Source organism: Bos indicus x Bos taurus, chromosome 11 (genome assembly GCF_003369695.1).
Source record: "Bos indicus x Bos taurus breed Angus x Brahman F1 hybrid chromosome 11, Bos_hybrid_MaternalHap_v2.0, whole genome shotgun sequence".
Lineage (NCBI taxonomy): Eukaryota > Metazoa > Chordata > Mammalia > Artiodactyla > Bovidae > Bos > Bos indicus x Bos taurus.
In genome coordinates, this window is record NC_040086.1 from 28,514,221 (window position 1) to 28,534,404 (window position 20,184).

General features: G+C 47.8%; 1 protein-coding gene across 2 annotated transcripts in view; it reads left to right on the top strand.

Moving 5' to 3' along the window:
• The window catches only part of EPAS1 (endothelial PAS domain protein 1), a 92,613-nt gene that overhangs the window by 54,711 nt on the left and 17,718 nt on the right, over nt 1-20,184 (top strand). For both annotated transcript variants that reach the window (XM_027555173.1, XM_027555174.1), the window contains exons 3-7: nt 6,597-6,748; nt 7,163-7,247; nt 10,616-10,734; nt 10,827-11,032; nt 19,959-20,065. In XM_027555173.1, coding sequence (XP_027410974.1) covers nt 6,597-6,748; nt 7,163-7,247; nt 10,616-10,734; nt 10,827-11,032; nt 19,959-20,065 — 669 coding nt within the window. The remainder of the gene's footprint in view (nt 1-6,596; nt 6,749-7,162; nt 7,248-10,615; nt 10,735-10,826; nt 11,033-19,958; nt 20,066-20,184) is intronic.

A 20,184-nucleotide genomic window follows, 5' to 3' on the forward strand; every position in this document is an offset into this window, starting at 1 on the left:
GAGGGAGGAGGTGATGGATGGCTCTCTCTGCCCCTCTTCCACGTTGCTGCCACACACTCTTTAGACCAGTTATTGACGTTGTTTTTAGAAATTGTATGCGAGACAATCTTAATCATATTTTGCTTGTTTAAAACATGCAGCGCAACGAAAAGATGTACAGGATTTGTGGGCAGTTAGACCTGCCCTAGAACCTCAGTCAGGCTGCCTTCCTTCTCTGCAGCCTTGTGAAAACCTCCTTACCACCCTCCAGCTCACTTTCTCCGCTGCACAAAGTGGCTGCCAGTACTCACTTGCAGTGCCGTCCAAGGATGTTGGTTGTTAAAATCCTTATCCTCTTGCTGCCATGTATTAGGCTCTCGATAAGTTACAGCCTAGCGATAAAACCAACTATGATCAAGTAAATAGATTTATAAGTATAGGTTTTTTGGGGGAAATGATGTAAATGAAAACCCAGTGTAAACCCTTACGGTCCTTTTACTACCTTCTAGCAATTTCTAGCAAAATGCAGAGTTGCCAAGCCTTCCTAAGTCAAAATAAACCACAGATCCATGATGGAAGCATTTCTAACAAAGGTGAGCGTCGATGTTGGCTCCCTTTATGATAGGAAATAGCTGGTTGCATACCTCAGAGTTCAAAAGGCTAAAAAAGACCAGGTTTTGCTTTAGAGAAGTTTCTTCTTTACTTAGTAACACGTTTCCCTTTGATTTTCACAGTAGGCTGTTCTGTGTGGGAATGTTGGAGAGGAAACCTCAGCGCTGAGAAATTCAGGCTGGGAGTCTCGGCGGCCGATTGAGATTTGTATCACAGGAAGCAAACTGAAACAATAGCTTTATGATATTAGCTTCCACGCTGGGCTGAGAACAGAACACATTCTGACGGGAACATCAGTGGAAATACCACTTGATTGTCTTAAATCCTCTTTCAAGAGGAGCCCCACAAACTGTACCCAAATGAGGGTCACTCCTGCATTTGAAGGGCCTTCAACAGCAGTAAATATGCAAAACTGGCTTTTCACTATGAAATTGATTTTTGACTCCCCCCACACACACTCGTGAGGAAAAAATCAAATTCATTTAACACAAGAGCTAGAGATCAATGTGAAGTAAGATTTCTAAGACAAATGTCAGGTTTATGATTAATTCATTGACAGTTGCTTAGTGAAGACATCACTCTTAATAAGAGATGATGATTTCCTCCTCTCTAGACTACCAAGGGAAAGGCATTAAAATGTGGGACAAGTGATTTTAGCTTTTTACCATGACCTTCTCGTGCAGGAAAAAGTGAGAGCAGAGGTAAAATTGGGGAGGCAGCTACGGTTTCTGGTGCCTTCTTTTGCCCCTCTTTCAGACTTCTTTTCCCAGGCTTTCATCCCTACTTTCTTTCTGTCTCACCCCCTATCCCACCCACCCTCCAAACCAAGGCCTCTTTCTGTCCTGTTGGAGAAGAGCTGAATGGTTGATTCATGCCAGGATCTTGATCGCTGAGAGCCCCTAGTGTACAGTCTCTTCTAGAGATACTTTGTTCAGATCATTCCCTTAGCTTAAAGTTGATAAGTCTGGTCCGTCAGCAGGTCTTTGCTGCCCAGCCCTGTGCCGTATGTTATGAGGGGTCATATAGAGAGGTAAGACAGGACAGTAAGTCATGTACGGGACAGAGAAATGTATTTCTAATGGTGGACTTTCAAGGCCCTTTGGGAGGCCCACAGGTCAGATAAAACACAGTGCCCTCTACCAAAGATGCGAGGGTAACCCCAGCCTACTACCTGGTGATGGTAGCGTTTACAGGTAGGGCTGATGGCCAGGTAAGCCATTCAAAAATAGTTTCCTCATGGCTTGACTGGGCTGCTTTTGCAGTCAGCACATCCAGGGCCCAGTGGTGTCATGGGTCTCTGGGCCCAGGAGAGCCCGAGGAGAAGAATCAGTGTAAAAGGGAAGCCCCTTCGATAATAACTAAGGAGTGACTGCCCGCCAAGCACATATGCCCCAGGAGGATCACATCAGAGTGGTTTGGGGACCAGTCAGAACACTTGGAACTTCTCAGAGTAGGAACAAAGGGAAAATAACCTTGGCAACCTTCGCAGCAGCACCTGTAATGGCCTGTCTGGCCCCAGGGGCCCGGTCAGGAGCGTCTGCCCCACCACTGCCTGCTCACCCCAGATGCCCAGCTCCTGCTGCCCCCCAACCCCCCGCCCCAGGTCCAACCCCACCCAGGCCGTGCTGCCTGAAGGAAATGCGCGGTGCTCCGGAAAAAGTGCTCCGAAACCTCAGCCCGCGCATATCCTGGCTGTGGGGAGTCATCAAAGTCTGTTTACCGGGGCTATTTTTAGCTTGAAAGAATCTTGTTGTGCTCTCGGGTGCAGCGTACTGAGTCTCTGCAGAGTGCCTCTGATCTGCATGACCCGCTCCTCTTCTTGGGGGTCAGACCCTGAAGGGTCCTGGGAAGCAAGTAACTGAGACCCGGAGCCCAGGGCTATTTAAAGAGTCCACTGAGGGTTTATCAAGCACCTACTGTGTGCTCGTCTTCATTGGGCACCCAGGGTTTCTTCCGGATTGTTGTGCAACTTTACGGCGGCTTATCTGTCTCTTCCCCACTGGTCTGTAGATTCCTCTGGGGAAAGGATGCTCTTACACCTGACTTTCCCGAGGACAGGGCTGAGCACCCAGTAAGTGACACTTGCTGACAGATGGCCTGACTTCGTGCCCAGCATAGGGCAGACATGTGGCAGGAGTGTGATAGCTGCATTGTGGGCGAGTGAATTGTCTGTGTGCCCAGCACTGAGTCAGAGATTAGTGATCCCCTCAGGAGGCCTGATGCTCCCACGAGAGAGGAAAAGGGGAAAGGCAGGGTCATCTTCAGCCAGGTGATGTGCCTGGGGCCCCAGCCCCTCGGGTAAAGTGCTCCCTCCGGCCCCGCAGCTTCAACCCTCAGCTCCAAGCTGACAGCAAGCTGGCCAGGTTCCGTCCGAAGTCCCCAGGAGGATAGGCAGGTGCTGCGGGAGCAAATGGTTCCACAGAGGAAAGAGGCCCCGTTGTTTCCAGGTCCCCGCGGGGCTGGCCTGCTGGCTTCCTGGTCCCCCAGCCATTGTGACTTTAGTCCCAAGATGCTCTGTTTCCATTCGTGGGCTCTGTGTGCCCCTCTCCCTCCCTCCTGGAGTCCAGCTGGCCAGCTGTTGCAGCCAATTTCACCACCTCCTGGAAGCAAGTGTACTGGGCACGGATGGAAACCAGTTTGGCTGTGCTGGAACTGTTAAAAACAGGAAACTTTAAGCAGAACAATTTCCTCTGGGCCTAGCTAACCCAAATCAGGTTGTCTTGGGATGACTCCAGATTTTGAAGTCAGTGTTGCCACTGAGATCAAAGAAATTGAAGAGAAGAAAAATCTTCTCACTAGGCCAGGAATCACAGGACTGGCCTCTGCTGTCTGGAGAAGGCGCTCACCTGTCTGGTGTGATTTTTAACAGTGCTGAAAATCTCTCCTTATGTCCCCCAAATAGGTCACCACTTGCCAAAACATGTTGATTTTCCCAGCATTGCTAAGCCACTTCAGTCGTGTCCGACTCTCTGCGATCCCATAGATGGCAGCCCACCAGGCTCCCCCATCCCTGGGTTTCTCCAGGCAAGAACACTGGAGTGGGTTGCCATTTACTTCTCCAATGCCATTTACTTCTCCAAAGTGAAAAGTGAAAGTGAAGTCGGTCAGTCGTGTCTGACTCTTAGCGACCCCATGGACCAGGCTTCTCCATCCATGAGATTTTCCAGGCAAGAGTACTAGAGTGGGGTGCCATTGCCTTCTCTGTTTCCCAGCATTAGGGTGTCTTATAGGACTTTAAGTTAAGGCAGTGATGGTCTCCACCTGTGGTCACCAGCATTCACATCATATGAGAATTTGTTAGAAAAGCAGATTCTCAGCCCCCAACCTGCATGCGTGCATGCTCGCTCAGTCGTGTCTGACTCTGTGACCCCATTGACTGTAGCCCACAGGACTCCTCTGTCCATGGGATATCCCAGGCAAGAATACTAAAATGGGTTGCCATTTCCTCCTTCAGGGGATCTTCCCAACTCAAGGACTGAACCTGTGTCTCCTGCATTGGCAGGGGGATTCTTTACCACTGAGCCACCTGGGAAGCCCTGCCCCCAACCTGAGACCTACTGGATCAGGAACGCTGGGCACAGGGTCCATCCAGGGCTGGCTCTATGACTCTGTGACTCTGCGGTCCCATGGGGACTTCCACCATTAGAAGGGCCCTGGGCATGGTTTGATGTTTCAGTGTGAGATCCCACATTTTCACTTTGCTCTGGTCTCAGAAATCCTTGTTTTAGCAAGTCCTGCAGTGGTCCTGGTGCTTGCTCCATTTTGACAGCACTAGGTAAAGTCGTGGTCTCTTCTGAAGCCCCTGTTTAAATTTAAGTGTTAACCAGGAGTGTGAACATTGGCCACGGCACCACCCACACCTAGAACTTTGCTTCATTATCATCAGTTCAGCTAACCAGTTGGTTGGCAGGGACCCTAAGCAGGGATCAGGTATGGGCATGTGTATGGCAAAAAGGCCATTCCCAGTCTCCCATCCCATAGGCTAGCTGCCTGAATCAGGGTATGAAGAGGAAAGAATTTCCCTCATTTTGTTCTACCATTTTAGCAAAACAGAGGGAAGTCACTAGGATAACACTCTGTATGGCCCAGCTCTTGGCTCTGAAGGGTGGCCTGTCCCTGGACAGCATCAGTGACCCCGGCACATTCACTGATGCTGTGTCCTGAAGGTGCCTGGTCCCCAGGGATGCCACTGAAGCCCCTTGGTAGGAACATCTCCTAATTTGGATTTGTTCTTCTGGAGGAATAACAGTGTATGGCCCAGAGCTTAAATTTAGTGGCTGAAGGGAAAAGAGAACCAAATAAATCCAGTGCCCTTGCAGGAAGGCCCTTGAACTTGATTGCACAGCATCCACATGTCTCTTGCCAAGTGGCCCATAAATTCAGTTGCATTTTATATTCCCTCCAATAGTCTGTTTGAATGACTTCTTTTTTAGTTAAGTGAATATTAACTTTCGTGACAAATTATTCTATGATCCTCTTGTTCTGTAAATTAAGGTAAGCATACTTGGCTTGATGTTTGTAGTTTTTATAAGTAAATGTATGTTTGGAGTTAAATAATGAGCTAGGAGAACCAGGGCTGAACTAAAGTCTGTGGTCTGAGCAATAACAACCAAGGGTCTGGGGCCTGAGAGCTTTATTCGCTGGGGCCAGAGTTGAGGCTATATTTTGCAGACAGCAGAGGTCTACTTGATAGGCCAGGGCCCCCCAGAGTGGTTGGGGAGTGGATGCCTTCCTCGGTTGCCCCTAGCAACCACCTCCACAGCCTGCCACTAACACAGCAGCCTCCTCCTGTGGCTTCACACCTCTGATCCTCACTGTCTCCAAATCACCTTGCGTGCCATTGCCGGACAAATCTCCCCAAAGCAATGGTCTGAGATGCCGCTCCTCCAGGCCACTGGACTCATGAACCCAGTCGATGAGCCTGGGGCACAGACCCTCCTTCTTCTGCCGGGTGGACCTGTTCTCATCCCCAGAGAGTTCCTTCCAGGCTCTGCCTCCTCCGTGCTTTCCAGTGTCTGCCCAAGCCAGTAGGCCCAGAAAGCCCTACTTTCATTTAACAGAGTGAGATACTTGATCTTCATGAGTCTCTTCAAATGCCTTTCTTTCAACAGTTGTCTCTGACCACTTCAAAGTGACCCCCTCTTCCTGTGAACCCTTCAGCACTGACTGTCTATATTCCTCTTAGGCACCCACCTCTGTCACCCTGAATTTTTTACTTAGATTTGTGGCTTAGTGTACCACCCAGCCCCCATTCAGGTTCTGAGCAATTTGAAGACACTGACAGTGTTGTAGAAGGAGCCAGAGAGGGAGAGAATTCATGCTAGTTGGCATGTTTTAGGCATTCTCCATACTTACCTAACCCTTACAAGAGGTGGGCATTATTATCTCCGTTTAGCTGACGAGGAAACTGATATTCAACGAGGTTTTCACTTACTCTTTGTTATGTCAGTTAGAGCCATAACCTAATAGGAGGAATAGAGTCAGTGGTTATTTGACTCCAAAACCGATGAATGGTTAGGAGTGTGCCTTCTGGATTCATCTGCCTGAGTCCACAACCTTTATAACCTTGGGCAAATGACTTAATCTCTCTGGGCCTCATCTGTAAGATAAGACAAAAAACAGTAGGACCTACCCCACAGGTGTTTTGAAGATTACATAGCATTCTCAGTGATAGGCTGATATGCTGTCATTGCTCAACATCCATTAGGGAAAATGACTGTCCCGACGACTCCTGTAACTGCCTTGACATCGGTGACCCACAAGTACAGTGCCGCAACTGTACTGCCTGTGAAGCCCCTAGCAGGGTGTCCTCCGTGCAGTGGTGCTCATCAGATGCCTGCTCCTTGGGCATGTGACAGACACTTAGGTGGTTGGCAGTATGTGTTTCCAGAAAAATCCATCTGATGTCTTTGAGCTATCCCTGGAAGACACCCATGCACACCAGTCACATCTGCTTTAACCCCACATTGATGCAAACTGTTCAACCCCATCCCCTGTCTTTCCAGTTTGCTCTGAAAATGAATCTGAAGCCGACGCTGACCAGCAGATGGACAACTTGTATCTGAAAGCCTTGGAGGGTTTCATTGCCGTGGTGACCCAAGATGGTGACATGATCTTTCTGTCGGAGAACATCAGCAAGTTCATGGGACTCACACAGGTGACACCCTCCTCGGGCTCCTTCAGAAAGGGAAAATGTTTCCATTTGGGGGTAGAAATTAGTGGAAGATTCTGATCACCTCCCTCCTGACCTTTCCCTGTATGCACCCACCCTCCTCCTCTCTGATCTCAAGCCTCAAACCTTAGAAATAACGTAGAGCCCCTGGCACTGGGCTAGCATTGCCAGTGGCCATCCTGGCGGACAGCTCTGCCAGCTGGATTGCAGGCCCACCCTTGTCAGCCAAGTCTGTCATGACCTCTGTTACACCTGTGTGTCTATGGATCTGCCGAGTGGAATATGAGAAGGTCTGACTCAGCCTCCTCCCTCTCTCCAAACCTGAAAGGGGACTCAGCCTCCTCTTGGAGACTTCTTTAGTGTCAGGAATAATGATCCCAGCCTTGTTTTTTGAAACAGGTAGAGTTAACAGGACACAGTATCTTTGACTTCACTCATCCCTGTGACCATGAGGAGATCCGTGAGAACTTGAGCCTCAAAAATGGTAAGGTGTTCTTCGGTGTGTTTTTTTTCTTCTTAACACCACGTGGGGAAGGGACCTGCCTCCCCTTTGTGTACTAATGTAGGATGGATAGATCATGGCCATCATGATCCAGAAAAAACAGACACCCATAGAAAATCCAGCAGGACTTTGGAGATGAGATCAAGGGCCCTGGAAGGACCTCGTACTCAGAATTATCTTTTGCTGGCTCTTGTGGTGCCTGAGATCACACTCCTAGGGCATTCCTGTGGGTTAGGACACCATCTCCAGGAGGTTTCATCACCTGAGTGTCCAGCATCTTTTCCGAATGACACCATCCTAACCAATAAGCTTGTCTGTGCCAAAATGTTCATGGGTACTGTTGCAGCTGTCCGTGTGGTGGTTGTGTAACAGACTGCCCAAGCATAGTGGGTTAAACAGTCCTTTTATTGTCTCTCATGATTCGGTGGGTTCTATGGGTGGTTCTTATGCTCCATGTGATGTCGGGGGCTTACCCACACCTCTGGGACCTTGTGGCGTAGCTAGAGGCTGGAGCTCTCTCTCACTCCATAAGGTATCGGAGCCTCTTCCTCTCCACATGGTCTCTCCAGGGTAGCCAGACTTCTTATACTTATATTCTTAGCTCCCTTGTGGGGAGCTCAGGACTCCCCAAAAGTGCAAAAGTAGAAGCTGCCAGGCCCTCTGAAGGCTTAGTCCTGGAACTGGTACAGCGCCACTCTTGGGTTACAGTGAGTTACAGACCTGGCCCGTTCACTGTGGGAGGGGCTGTACCAGGCCCTGAATGCTGTGAGACGTGGCTCACTGGGGCCACCTTTAGAGACTAGCTACCACCGGAGCCAAGGAAGGAGTCTGGTCCCCGGGTGATAAAAAATGGAACAGGCGGCTTTGATGGAGAAAGTCTGAAAGGTGGTGTGCACCGCACTCTACCTGCGGGGGCTCCAGCAGGTGCCAGTGGATGGAAGGGCCCATACAAGCAGAAAGCACTTTTCAGGGACAGTCGGAGCTGGCTGCTTCATCTCTTGTAACTGGGGACAGTCGCACAAAAGCTCTAATGAGCATATTGTCAAGTGGACTGAAGCTTTAAGAAAAAGGGAACTCAATGGCTTTCAAGGTCCCTTCTGAACCTGAGAGTCAGTCTCTGCCCTGCACAGATTGTACCGAGTCTAACATCCCTTTCTACAGCTCTCACCTGTCACTGACATGGAGCGTGTACTATCCAACCTGAATGACAGAGGCAAGGTGGCCGTATGAAGCCTACAAGGTTCTGCTCTTGTTGTCACACATGCTGAAAAAGCATACATTTCATTAGCCTACTTCTAGCCTTGTTACCACCTGAGCCTGCAGAATGCAGGATTCCCGCCTCCTCCCCCGAGCCCCACCACCCCCTCCTCCTGCAGCCCCTCTGCTCTCCCTCCTGAAGGCCACCTGGCTCTGGTCAGGCGCAGGCTGGGGAGCTCTCAGGGCTGCTCACTGTCTTCTCTGTGTTGCTGAGAAAGTCTTGTTTAGTTCTGTGAGAAAAAGGCTGCCAGGCCTTCTGAATCCCTTCCTAAAACAGGCACTGGAAGCCTGAGAAAACCCCAAAGTCTCTTATTTCTTCTCTACCCTGGAAACCCTTGGGTTCTTGGTCTCAGTTCAACCTCTGACCTTGCCTCAGTCTGATCATACAACTTGAACCAAGTCCCTTCATCACTCTGTTCCTGGGAATCTTTCTCTTCAAAGTGACAGTGTTGGGCCAGGCAAAGTCCAGGACCTTTCGCTCTCCAGGGCTGTGACTCAGCATGACGCTACTCTGTTGATCTGCGTAGAATGTTGGGTCTCTCGGTCCCTGTGTTGAGGACTTGGGATCAAAATCAGTGAATCAGCAAAGGCTTTGAAGGTGCCGACCTGAGTGGACTCGTGATCTATAAGCAAAGGGTTAGTGTGAGCACCCAGAGGCAGATAAGGCTGTGAGGCTGCTTGTGGAAAGCTTTGAAGGCCGGCAATTGAGCCTTGAACTTCATCCTGTAGACAGAGGGGGCTGTTGGAAGTTTTTGAGCAGAGATGGGGTAATCTGATTGGAGCTGTGTGGAGAGAGATTAACCAAATGACAGGATGGGGAAAATCCTGATGTTAACACGTTAGGAGGCCACAACCATAACCCATGCCACAGCCACAGATGGGTCCCTCCCGCCCACTGCTGCACAGCACCTGAGCTGGGCCTGGTGGTGCGTCTGGACCCCAAGAGACAAGAACGTCTCATGACGTGCAAACGCCACCTATGGAAGCTAGAATTGTGCAAGACATCATTGAGTATGGGAGAGATGATTCTGTGATTGTGATGGGGAGGAATACCCTCTCATAAGAAAAAGAAAAAAATTCACTATCTGGCCTGTTACTTAGTGGGCTCTCTTTTGATGTTTATGACAGATTAAAAAGTGCCACAATTCATTTGACACAGTGATTTGGGGCTGTGTCACTCAAGTCACTGACCCCTGGGGGTTTCAGTCCTGAGGCTATGCCCAGAGAGAGGGTGTGACTATTAGAAACAAGGCTCTGGGTTGTTCTGAGATGCTGGGTAGCAGGGCAGGAGTGTACCTTGGAAGGTCCCGAATGGCAGAATTTAGACATGGACAGGGGGACACCTCGGGGGTTTACTGCATTCATCACTTTTTTTTTTTTTTTCCAGTGGGAGAAGTTCTGAGTGGGCAGGTTATTTGGAGACCATAAGGAAGGAAGCAATCTTGTTTGTCTTGGTGATTTATTTAATTCTGGCCGAGAAGGGATATGATCCATACTGAGTTAATCCTCAAGGTGAACTTGCTCACTACAGGAGACTTGGACCAGCAGTGTTCCATGAGCCTTGACCTGTGTCACTCTGGGAAGGGAGCGCATGGTGTGGGATCCTGAACACAGCCACTGTGGGTTAACAGTAGGGCACTGGAGGGACAGGAATGGGGGAAAGACAGGAGCATCTAAGGGAAATTTCCCACCTGAGAGGCTAATCCCCTTGGAGCGATTGCGATCTTGCTTGGATGGTCCTTTTGGGATTCCTTCTATGGGGCCCACCCAGGGGAGAGGTTTGCTGAGATCATGGCCGATGGTCACTCATCACCTGACCACTCTGCAGTGTGAGGTGCAGCGGGAAATAAAACAGTGGAATAGCCCCGACCCTTCAGGAGCTCACCCTGCAGGGGAGACAGGCTGGAGATGAGGGAGCCTTGATCCACAGCCAGACAGCACAGAGCACTCAGGGCAGTTCCTCAGATCACACACAGACACACACACAGACCACACACACGGACACACACACACACACAGCCCTGAAAAACTTCCCCGCTTCTGACTACAAACAGAACTAACTTCAGCTGGCTCCACTACCCTTCTCCATCCAGGCTCTGGTTTTGGGAAGAAAAGCAAAGACATGTCCACAGAGCGGGACTTCTTCATGAGGATGAAGTGCACGGTCACCAACAGAGGCCGCACAGTCAACCTCAAGTCAGCCACCTGGAAGGTAGGGCGTCAGGCCTGGGTCTGGAGTCCCGGGGTGCCCCCCCCCCGCCCCTCCCCCGGCCCCATGTCTGACCCTCCGCGGCTGGTCTCCAGGTCTTGCACTGCACGGGCCAGGTGAAGGTCTACAACAACTGCCCCCCTCACAGCAGTCTCTGCGGCTGCAAGGAGCCGCTGCTGTCCTGCCTCATCATCATGTGTGAGCCGATCCAGCACCCATCCCACATGGACATCCCACTGGACAGCAAGACCTTCCTGAGCCGCCACAGTATGGACATGAAGTTCACCTACTGCGACGACAGGTGGGGCCTGGCGGGGAGTGTGTGTGCGCATGCGCGTGTGGTTGTGCCTGTGGTCAGGGGCAGGTCTGCGGCAGACACGTTGTATTGTTGGGGGCAGGTCACAGTTTCATCCCACCAGTGCTGCCAAGGGTCATACTGGACCCCGTTGTCACCCCAGAGCTGTTCTAGATCTCCAAGCCTCTCTCCACTCCGCTCGCCGGGAAAAGAGGGTCTAGAGGTCTCCATCAGCACACCCAGGGCCAAGGCCCGCTGGGAGCCTGGAAGCTGCCCTGCAGGCACGTGACTCCTGTGTGTTCTCTTCCATTAGTGAGCTCTTTCCTCAGCCTCCTCTGCTCCTCCTATGCCACCTCCATTCCAGCCAATGTCCATCCCCGGTTGGAAGGCTTTTTGATGATGGGAACTAAGCCAGACTCCAATCCCTGAAGCCAGGCCCAGTTGGAAAATTGTCTTACCGGAGAGTGTAGTGGTTAAGAACCTTAATGCAGTGAGATGGCCTAAGTTCCAGTCCAATAGGAAGTGTTCAGTGTTAGCTGTGATCCCCACCCTAAATTATTTCTTTATTAAAGTAGTTGAAAGAGTACCCAAGGCCATATATATAATCCATGTCATTCTAGTTTTACCTCGAGGTGAGGATCGAAACAGGAAGGGAAAAGGTTTGAGTTGTCATGGGAGGGGCAGGAAGAACAGCTTTGACTCCTCCCCACTGCCTGGCCTCTGCCCTCCCCTCTGTGCCCAGACATTGGAAGCATGGGTGGATCAGGAGGTGGAAGAAGCAAGGATGCCATGGGCAATGGCTGCCATCAGGGAGGGAGGGACAGGCCAGGGGCTGGGCTGGGCCAGGCAGGCCCGGCTCAAGGAGATGCCACTGCTGCCCGCCATCTAGTGCATGATGGGATGTGCCCTTGGGAATCTCCCCACCTGACTCCAGCTTTCAGCAGTGTCCATAGTCACCACGTTTGTCCAGAGTCATAGTTCTTGGGGAAACTCTTTGCTGCTCCAGCCATTCCACTCTCACCTTCTAGCTTTCTCCAGAAACCCTGAGATCGCAGCTTCCCCTTCTCTAAAATCCACACTTACCCCACCTGTATCGCAGAATCACTGTAAGATGAGTGATGGCCATGGAAGTGCTTTGAAAAGCACAAACCCCCTAACTGATGAGAGGCTTTTTGTTCCTGCTGGCATCTTGCTCCCTGTCCTTGTCCTCCCCTGAAGCTTGTCTCCCTGTTAAACTCAAGGGGCCGAAACCACTTCTGGAGATATGTAGAGGCTGGGGGCCTGGAAGGAGAGCCTACCAGCAGGAAGCCACAGAACCCAGGAGGGAGCTCCTGTTCAGCAACCCCCAGGCCCACCCACCTTTCTCTCCTCTGCTGGGTGTCCCAGGGGTGCAGGTTTCTTCATGGATGGGGCTCTGCTTTCCAAGCTCTGCTGAGTCTGTCTCCCCTGATTCTGGACTCACCTGGTGTTTGCTGCTACCACTCCTTAGAACTGGACTCCAGGGCAGATTTAAGAACTCTGGTGAAAATGCCCTTGAGTCATTCCTGTCCCCTTCTGACCACCATAGTGCTGGATTCAAGGCTGTTGCATGTAATGGGTGGTTCGAGATGTAGAAAGAAGTGCTCTAACCTCATAGGGAGAAAATATCCCATATGAAGACTATGTCCTGGCACTTTGTCACAGCCAGCAGTTATTATGGTTATTCATGTTGTCATTATTGTGATATGAGGATAATTACAGAGAAAGACTATTGCAAAGGCAGGCACCCAAGAAATCCATGCTGTGTGAGGTTATTTATCAGATGCAGTCTTTGTATTCAAAGGACCATTCTGGGCAGAAGATACAGTTTTGTAATGTGCACAGCCCTAATGTGACCCCAGAAGCACTGGGAAAACCCTACTGTCCTAGAAAATAACTTCTCATCCCTAGATAACAGGAAAGAAGAAATTTTTAAGTGTTAAGACTTTGCTCCTTGTTAAAGTGAAGGGAAAATTCCTCTGGAAAGAGTAATTTGAAGTTATTCCTCACTCTTTACCATGTTTTGAATGAATTTTCAGATCATTTCCTGAAAGCATCTAATCCTTTGGATGAAAGGAAGAAGGGGAAATAACATGAGGAATTGGGGGGCTAAGAGTGTGGAAGACCCTCCTCCCAGAAAGGAGAGGGACCCTGCACTGACTTCTTAGTTTGCTTCAGGTCTGGTAGACAGAGTTGATCCTGACTTGAAGGAACCTGTGATTTAGGGCTTTGTGACTCAGAGTGTGGAGGGGGATATTACTTGTAAGGTTTGCTGGATATAGTGCACTTTCAGCAAAATCTTGTCTTTCAAAAACCTAATTACATGGCCCAAACTCTGAATTCAATGGTGCTGGAGAGATGGATGCAGAGCCGTTTAAAGACACAGAAGGCTGTGCCACACAGAAGTTGTGTTTAACGGATTAGGAGATTAGTTCACAAGGGCACAGACATGGCTTAGACAGTTTATAAAGTGACTGTTTTAAGTCCTTAACACCTATGTGTTACTTCTCAATTGCTTTGATAAGGACTAGGATTTTTTCGTTTGGGTAGCTTATCTTGTTTTTACTTTTTGTATTGGGATGGGGAAAGGTATACACACATTCATGTTTGCTATCTCACAGGTATGCACACACGTGCGCGCGCAGACACAGACACAGACAGACAGACACACACACACACACACACACACACACACACACACACTACTCTTCCAAGATCAGTGCTTCAAAATCCAGCACATAACGTATCATAGTAGGGGGACCAATTCATTTTAATCAGGGAATTCACTAGGTTTAATGACATCTGGCACACATGAGGGGCTGTGATTTCCCACAAAGGGATTCTTTTTCCATTGGGAAAGTTAGAAAGAATCTGGTGAAAATGTAAGGCAATTAGAACCCACAGAATCACTTCTGAGGTTGTTTGGTACTTTTTCTTAGTTGTATTGAGACCACAGACATAATCAAACAAATGAAAAAAAGAGGATCATGGAGAAAAAGAGAAGGGAGAAGACAGGAAGCAGGGAGGTGAGAAGTAAAATAGAAAAAAGAGTAATCTTACTTAACTCTCAGGTTTCCAAAATCAGTTGAACCAGAAGCAACTTGTCCTGAAAGATCTAAAATTGAATAAAGGAATGCAGATGGCTCAAAATGCATTCATCCTGCTCCTCTTAATAGAGAGTCAAGACCATACTCAAGTCCTGTATTATCTGAAACAGCAAATATTGTTAGAAGAGAATTCTATAACAGTTTATGTCAGTCACATTTATTTGTATATACAATCAATTGCTCTCAATGGAAGCAGTAAAACTGAGCAGAAAGTTTAAAGAAGAATATCCTGATTATCAGTGTAATGAATTTGTCTCCATTCACAATTCATATAGTTTCCTAAAATGAGCAGCCAATTAATGAAGTGTTATTTATTGAACATCTACCATGTATCTAACTCAGTGCCATAGACTGATTCTATCAAAGAAGGAAAGAGATGATTCTTGATCTCCAAGGGTCTGGAGTTGGAGACATGAGCAACTTAATGAACCATTCACCCAAAAGGAAGACAAAAGTTGTTCCCAAGTAATTTAACTTCAAGATGGGGTCGTTCTTAAATTCACATGGAGGCGCCATCTAGTGGAAAAAGAAAATAACAGAAAGAAGCCAAGTCATCAGGGAGAGCAGGGCAAATCTGTAATACACAAAATCCAGCTGTGACTTTGTGTGTTTTATGAGTCTTTTTGTATCTTAGAAATAAATTATAAAAGAAAATTATGTGCATAAGAGAAGTATGAGTGGGGGGGAGTTATCATAACAGTAAAATTTTCAGATTAACAAAGAGGGTCATGTAATTTTTAAAAATAAAGAATCTGAAGGCAACCCCTTTTTGTCACTGAATCAGGGCAACATAGGATGTAATAATATCATAAGTTACAGTTTAGTGAATGCAGATGCCTACATTTCAAATTCTGTGGGTCAGATTTATGATTAACTCTTTTTCTACGATGAAGTTGGGAATGGTAATGATAAAAGTAAGGGATAGTTGAGAATCTTTAGGAGACTGTCAGTAAAATTATAGAGAACCATGAGATGCAAAACACACATAAAAACACCTGAAAAGTGATAGTATTAATGCCCAAGAAGAAAATAGACTGACTTTGGGCAAATTAATAGTAAAAGATTATATACTTTAATTGCATACTGAAATACATTTAACAAATTATTTTACTTCTTTTTTTTTAGAGGATAGGTAGCATCTTTAAATGCAAAGTGATCTTTTAGCTTAATATGTTACATATTTTTAGTTTCATATTAGCCTTTCTCTACCGATCTTATGTAGCAGAGTATATATAATGTGTTTTTAAGTCCCGGAGTTTAGAAGACACTTGAAATGTTCTTGTGCATCTGCGTCTCTTCCAAACAATGTTCTGAAATCAGTCCTAAGAAAGACTGAGCGTGTTTATGAGAAATGCTTGTATATCATCCTGTCTAATCTGTTCAAAATATTCCTTGGAAGAAGCAGTTCTTTGGAATTGATTTCAAGTGTGATAGACCTCACAATTCAAAAGTTATTCATCTGCATGATTTGCCTCTCTCTTGCTACAATCCAAGGCAACTTTCCCCTTCCTGCTTGTGGGTTTCAAGGTAATGTAAGGCGGTTTCGGCATTTGGTGGCACTTAGAGTCGGTCCAGGGTTGAACCAGGCTACCCCCCTATGCACACTATGTATATATTCACCCCACCAGTAACACATAACACTGACAGGATGCAAATTAATTATCTATTAACTGCAGAGCCAGCTGGATATTCACTTAACCATGTCCTATTGGAGGGAAGCACAAGGCAAAAGTGTTGTTTAAAGCAAAGAAGATCTGGATTGAAATACATTAAAACAAACGCCATTGAAATCTGTGGTGGTGAATAGTCTGGTTATTATTAAGGAAATGCAGTTTCAAAGCTAAAAAAAAAAAAAGCACATACAGAAACCAAAATGAGGTGAGCCCAGTGTTACTTTGGAGAGGCCATGGCCAGAGGAGGGAAGGAAAGAAAGCAGGCCTGAATAGAAGGATGGTTTTATTAGCAAAGGCATTCTTTCAAAAACAAATAGGTGGTTATGAAGTACTTAAAACTTTCATCCTCTCAAATAGTTTAAATACTCTTCTAACCATCTTGTTTACATGATTAATTTACTGAGCAAATTCTGTGCCCGTGTACGGAATGAGTAACAACTGCAGCCAGACCTTGTTTGACTCCAGGTGCAGCGTGTGAAGCAGGGAGCGAAGCAGGGAGCTCGCTGCCCCGTTCGTTACTCGTGGGCGGCCGAGCCGGCTCAGGCCCGCACTGACTCTCTTCTGCCTACAAGGCCACACGGCCCTGACCCTGCTGCCGCGGGAGAGTCCATGTCTTCCTAGCACTCAGCCGCGGCTGGTCCACGTGGAAAGGGCCTCGCAGCGTGAAGGGTAGAGAGCAATGAATGACCAGTAACTGTCATTTTATGCTGTGAGGCAAACCCGACTCTGAAATCCAGAGAGCCTAGCCTTCTGACCCACATATTAACTTGGGGCGACACTAACTTCAGGTTTTAACTGCCTTTCTTTCCCTCTCCATTTTCTAGTTTCTTTTTTTCTCTCTTCCTCCTGCCTCTCCTGTGGCTGCCTGTCAATGTCTGTGTCCCTCTCCTGGCCTCATCCTCAATCCGGTTCTATTCCTACTTTATTATTAAAAAGGAACCTCTGTGCTTTTTTACTTCTGAAGTCTGGTGAATTAAGCCCCTTTACATGTCCCTCTTCTCTGCAAACAGAACAGCCATACTGAATTGACTTTTGAAATTTATGGGGTGACCCCAAAATGACTTTCTCCCCCCCTCCAGAGAGTCAGGGACCTTTAATTAGAGAGAAAAAAAAAAATAGTTCCCCTGCCTCTGGTGAAGAGAGCAGATGAAATGTTATCACAGCCCAGCTCTGGAGACTTCCCTGGGACAGAGGGAAATGAGCAGGGAGGGCCCTTGTGTGCCGCGGAGGCCGACCCTATAAACAAACCGGGTTCGTTAGCCTCCCCGCTGGCGTCGGTGTGCCTGCCGAAGGAGGGCAACGACCATTAGCTTTGAGTTGGGGTTTCCTGGTTTTGTGAAGTTCAACCACTCGAATGTTCTTCAATTGTGTTTGGGGTATGTGTATTTCCCAGTTTTTATAGTCGTCTGTTTAAAGGCATGAAGAAGGAGACGTTAAATATTTATTTTAGTTGACAAGATAAATGAAGGCTGCTACTGGGAAGAGAGCTGGCAATCCTGAAGCTAAGCCCTTGTTTGTCCACTTCCAAAACATGCCATTGTGTCCTCTGAATGGATAGTATACTAATTAGATCAGAAAATATTTTATTTGGGGTTGATTATAATAAACATTTACTTTGAGAGTTTTAAAGATTCTAATCTTGAAAGAAAGTGTAGTCTCTTTATGGAGGAGAATCAGACTTTCCCAGAACAGCCTCATTTTTGAGGGTCTCTAGGAAATCTACAACTAGTGCACGCACGGAAGTAGTTTCTGTGGCAAACTGGTGAGCCTGTAAACAGCCAACCCACTGTCAGCACAGCCTACTGGTGCGATTCTGACTCCCAGGCTACGCCTAAAAGACATGGAACCCATCAGAAAAGCTACTTGGGTGGAAGAAAGGAAGCACCAGCTCTGTTCAACCATCTCCTCGTTCTCCCTGAATCTCCACTCCGGCTAACGTGCCATTGGCAGTCCCAGGGTTGAGCCACTGAGGAACATGTCTGTTGGTGATGAAATCAAAGATCTCTCTGCTCAGGGCCAAGTGAGGGGACAGGTCCTCCCCATCTGAAACCAGTTGGCTGGTGCAAGTGAACTGCTGAAATCTCACCAGAGAAATCTCTGCTGGCCTAAATCAGCTGAGACCTAAGCATCTCAGCTCTGGTCTGTTGCCCATTGTTTGACAAAGCCTTTCACCCCCAGGTCTCACTTAGGCAGAGAATTTGCCTCTTCTCTGCCCAGTTCAACACCAGACACACCTTAGGGAATGGAGGAAGGATGGACTGAATACCATGAGGGCTGCGCTGAAGGCTGTGTGTGTGCACCGTCGTGCACTAAGATAGGTGATTGTGTTCTAGGAAGAAAAATGGATTGTTAGTGCTTGGGATCCTTAATAGTGCTGAGTTAGACAGGGCTCTGACTGTACCTTAGGCCCCCAAAGAAAATCAGTCCGTTGGTCAGCTACTCTGGCATTTACTGAGCACTCGTCGCGGAGGCCAAAGGAGAATGTGGTTCCTGAATTCAGGGTTGGCAGCCTAGGATGTGGAAAGAAGAATACATAATTCCTTGTGACACTGTGTTCGCTGATTAGGCTTAAGACGGGGGACTTGGAGACAGCTCGGTGAACAAGATGCAGTCTTGAACTGGCCCTGTCATCATCAGGGCTCAGAGAAAGAAGGCCCTGAGGCTCTGCAGCAAGCCTAGCTTTGCCAGCAATGGAAACTGGGAGGAAAGGGATATACCAGGGCAGGAGATATGGCATGCTGCCGATCAGCTGCAAATTAAACTGCTTGGAAGGTGGAGATAAGACTCTGGGGGAACTTAGAAGTTAGGCAGAGTTTATTTCCTCTGGATGTGGCTGGTGATAGGTAAGCTGGAGATGCTTATTATAGAGAGGAGTGACAGAACAGAAATAATATTCTAGGATGATTTAGTCTGACCTATACAAAACCCACATGGAGAGGGGGAGAGGAGTAGAGACAGGAGACCAAGGAGTTACAGCTTCTGCTTTCATCTCCAGCGTGGACAGGTGACCGGGCCAGGCCCCAGAAGCCATGTGTTCCAAAACAGAGCTTGTAATGATGAGGAGATAGCATCGCTTCTAGCTCGTGATAGGCTAAGTAAACAAGACAGCAAGCCCATTAGAAAAAACGTAAGAGAACAAAGATTATGAGAAATATGTTTAGGTATGACGTGGGGAAGCAGCTTATCTGGTGGTTCTTGGGTAGGGCTTTGTTTATTTTAATGATTCCTGTGCGGAGCAGAGGGTTCTTAGAAGGGTACCTGATTCTTCATGATTCTCCACGTCTGCCTTTTCTCTGCCCTCTTCCCATCAAAAGCAGACACTGTACAGCGCCCAGCCAAGCCCTGTCATTTCAGAGCTGCCTATTTATCAGAGTGTTAATGAAGGGGCACGTTTCTAGAGCTATGATTTCGTATTTGTTCCTCTCGGCACCTTATGCCCTCCCCCCTTTCCTTGAGGTGGGGAGGGACAAATTGGAGAACCCATAATGGCACACCTGATGTCTAAGAGGTATCAGGTCACCAGGCAGGACCTGAGGGGTGAAGACTTGAGCACAGACCAGCCTCTGCTGCCCGGGTTCCTCTTGCCCTGTGGTTAACACACATGGAAAGGCCACCTCTGGGCTTTTCTAACTCAGGATCACGTAATTTTCACTTTTCATTTATAATGACTTCTACTAGAATAAGCTTGAATAATCAGGAGGTTCCCATTTTTATTCTTGCTCTGTGCCCAGACACTTGTGTAGACATCAAGTAAATTGTCTGCTGTCTCTGCATCTCTGCTTACTTGTCTACAAAAACTAGGAGTTAGGGGGCTGATGAGAGCCCCTTCCAGTGGTCACTGGAGAATATGCATGTGTGCTTGTCTGGGGGTGAGAGTTAGGGAACCCTTAGATAGGTGTTTTTCCTTCCTCTCCAAACACAATTCAGGAAAGGCAGGAAGAGTGAGCTTCAGTAGACCCATAGTTGCAAGTTGATCACCATACTTTTGTTTGTTTGGATGAATGGTATGACCAGGAAGTTTGGAATGTGTTTCCTTGAATGTGTGCATTTGACTTACATTCTGGATATAGGTCCTTGCACCCCGTTCATATTCATATGATCTCCCCACCTTGCTTTTTTTTTTTTTCAATTTAGAATCACAGAACTGGTTGGTTACCACCCTGAAGAGCTGCTTGGCCGCTCAGCCTATGAGTTCTACCATGCACTGGACTCAGAGAACATGACCAAAAGCCACCAGAACTGTAAGTTCCAGGAGTACCCCCATACATCTGTGGAATCTGGCCTTGAGTGAAATGTGACTGGTGAGAAGGAAGAAAATCCAATCACTTTCGTCACAGGGCCCACCGTCTTGTGCGGCATA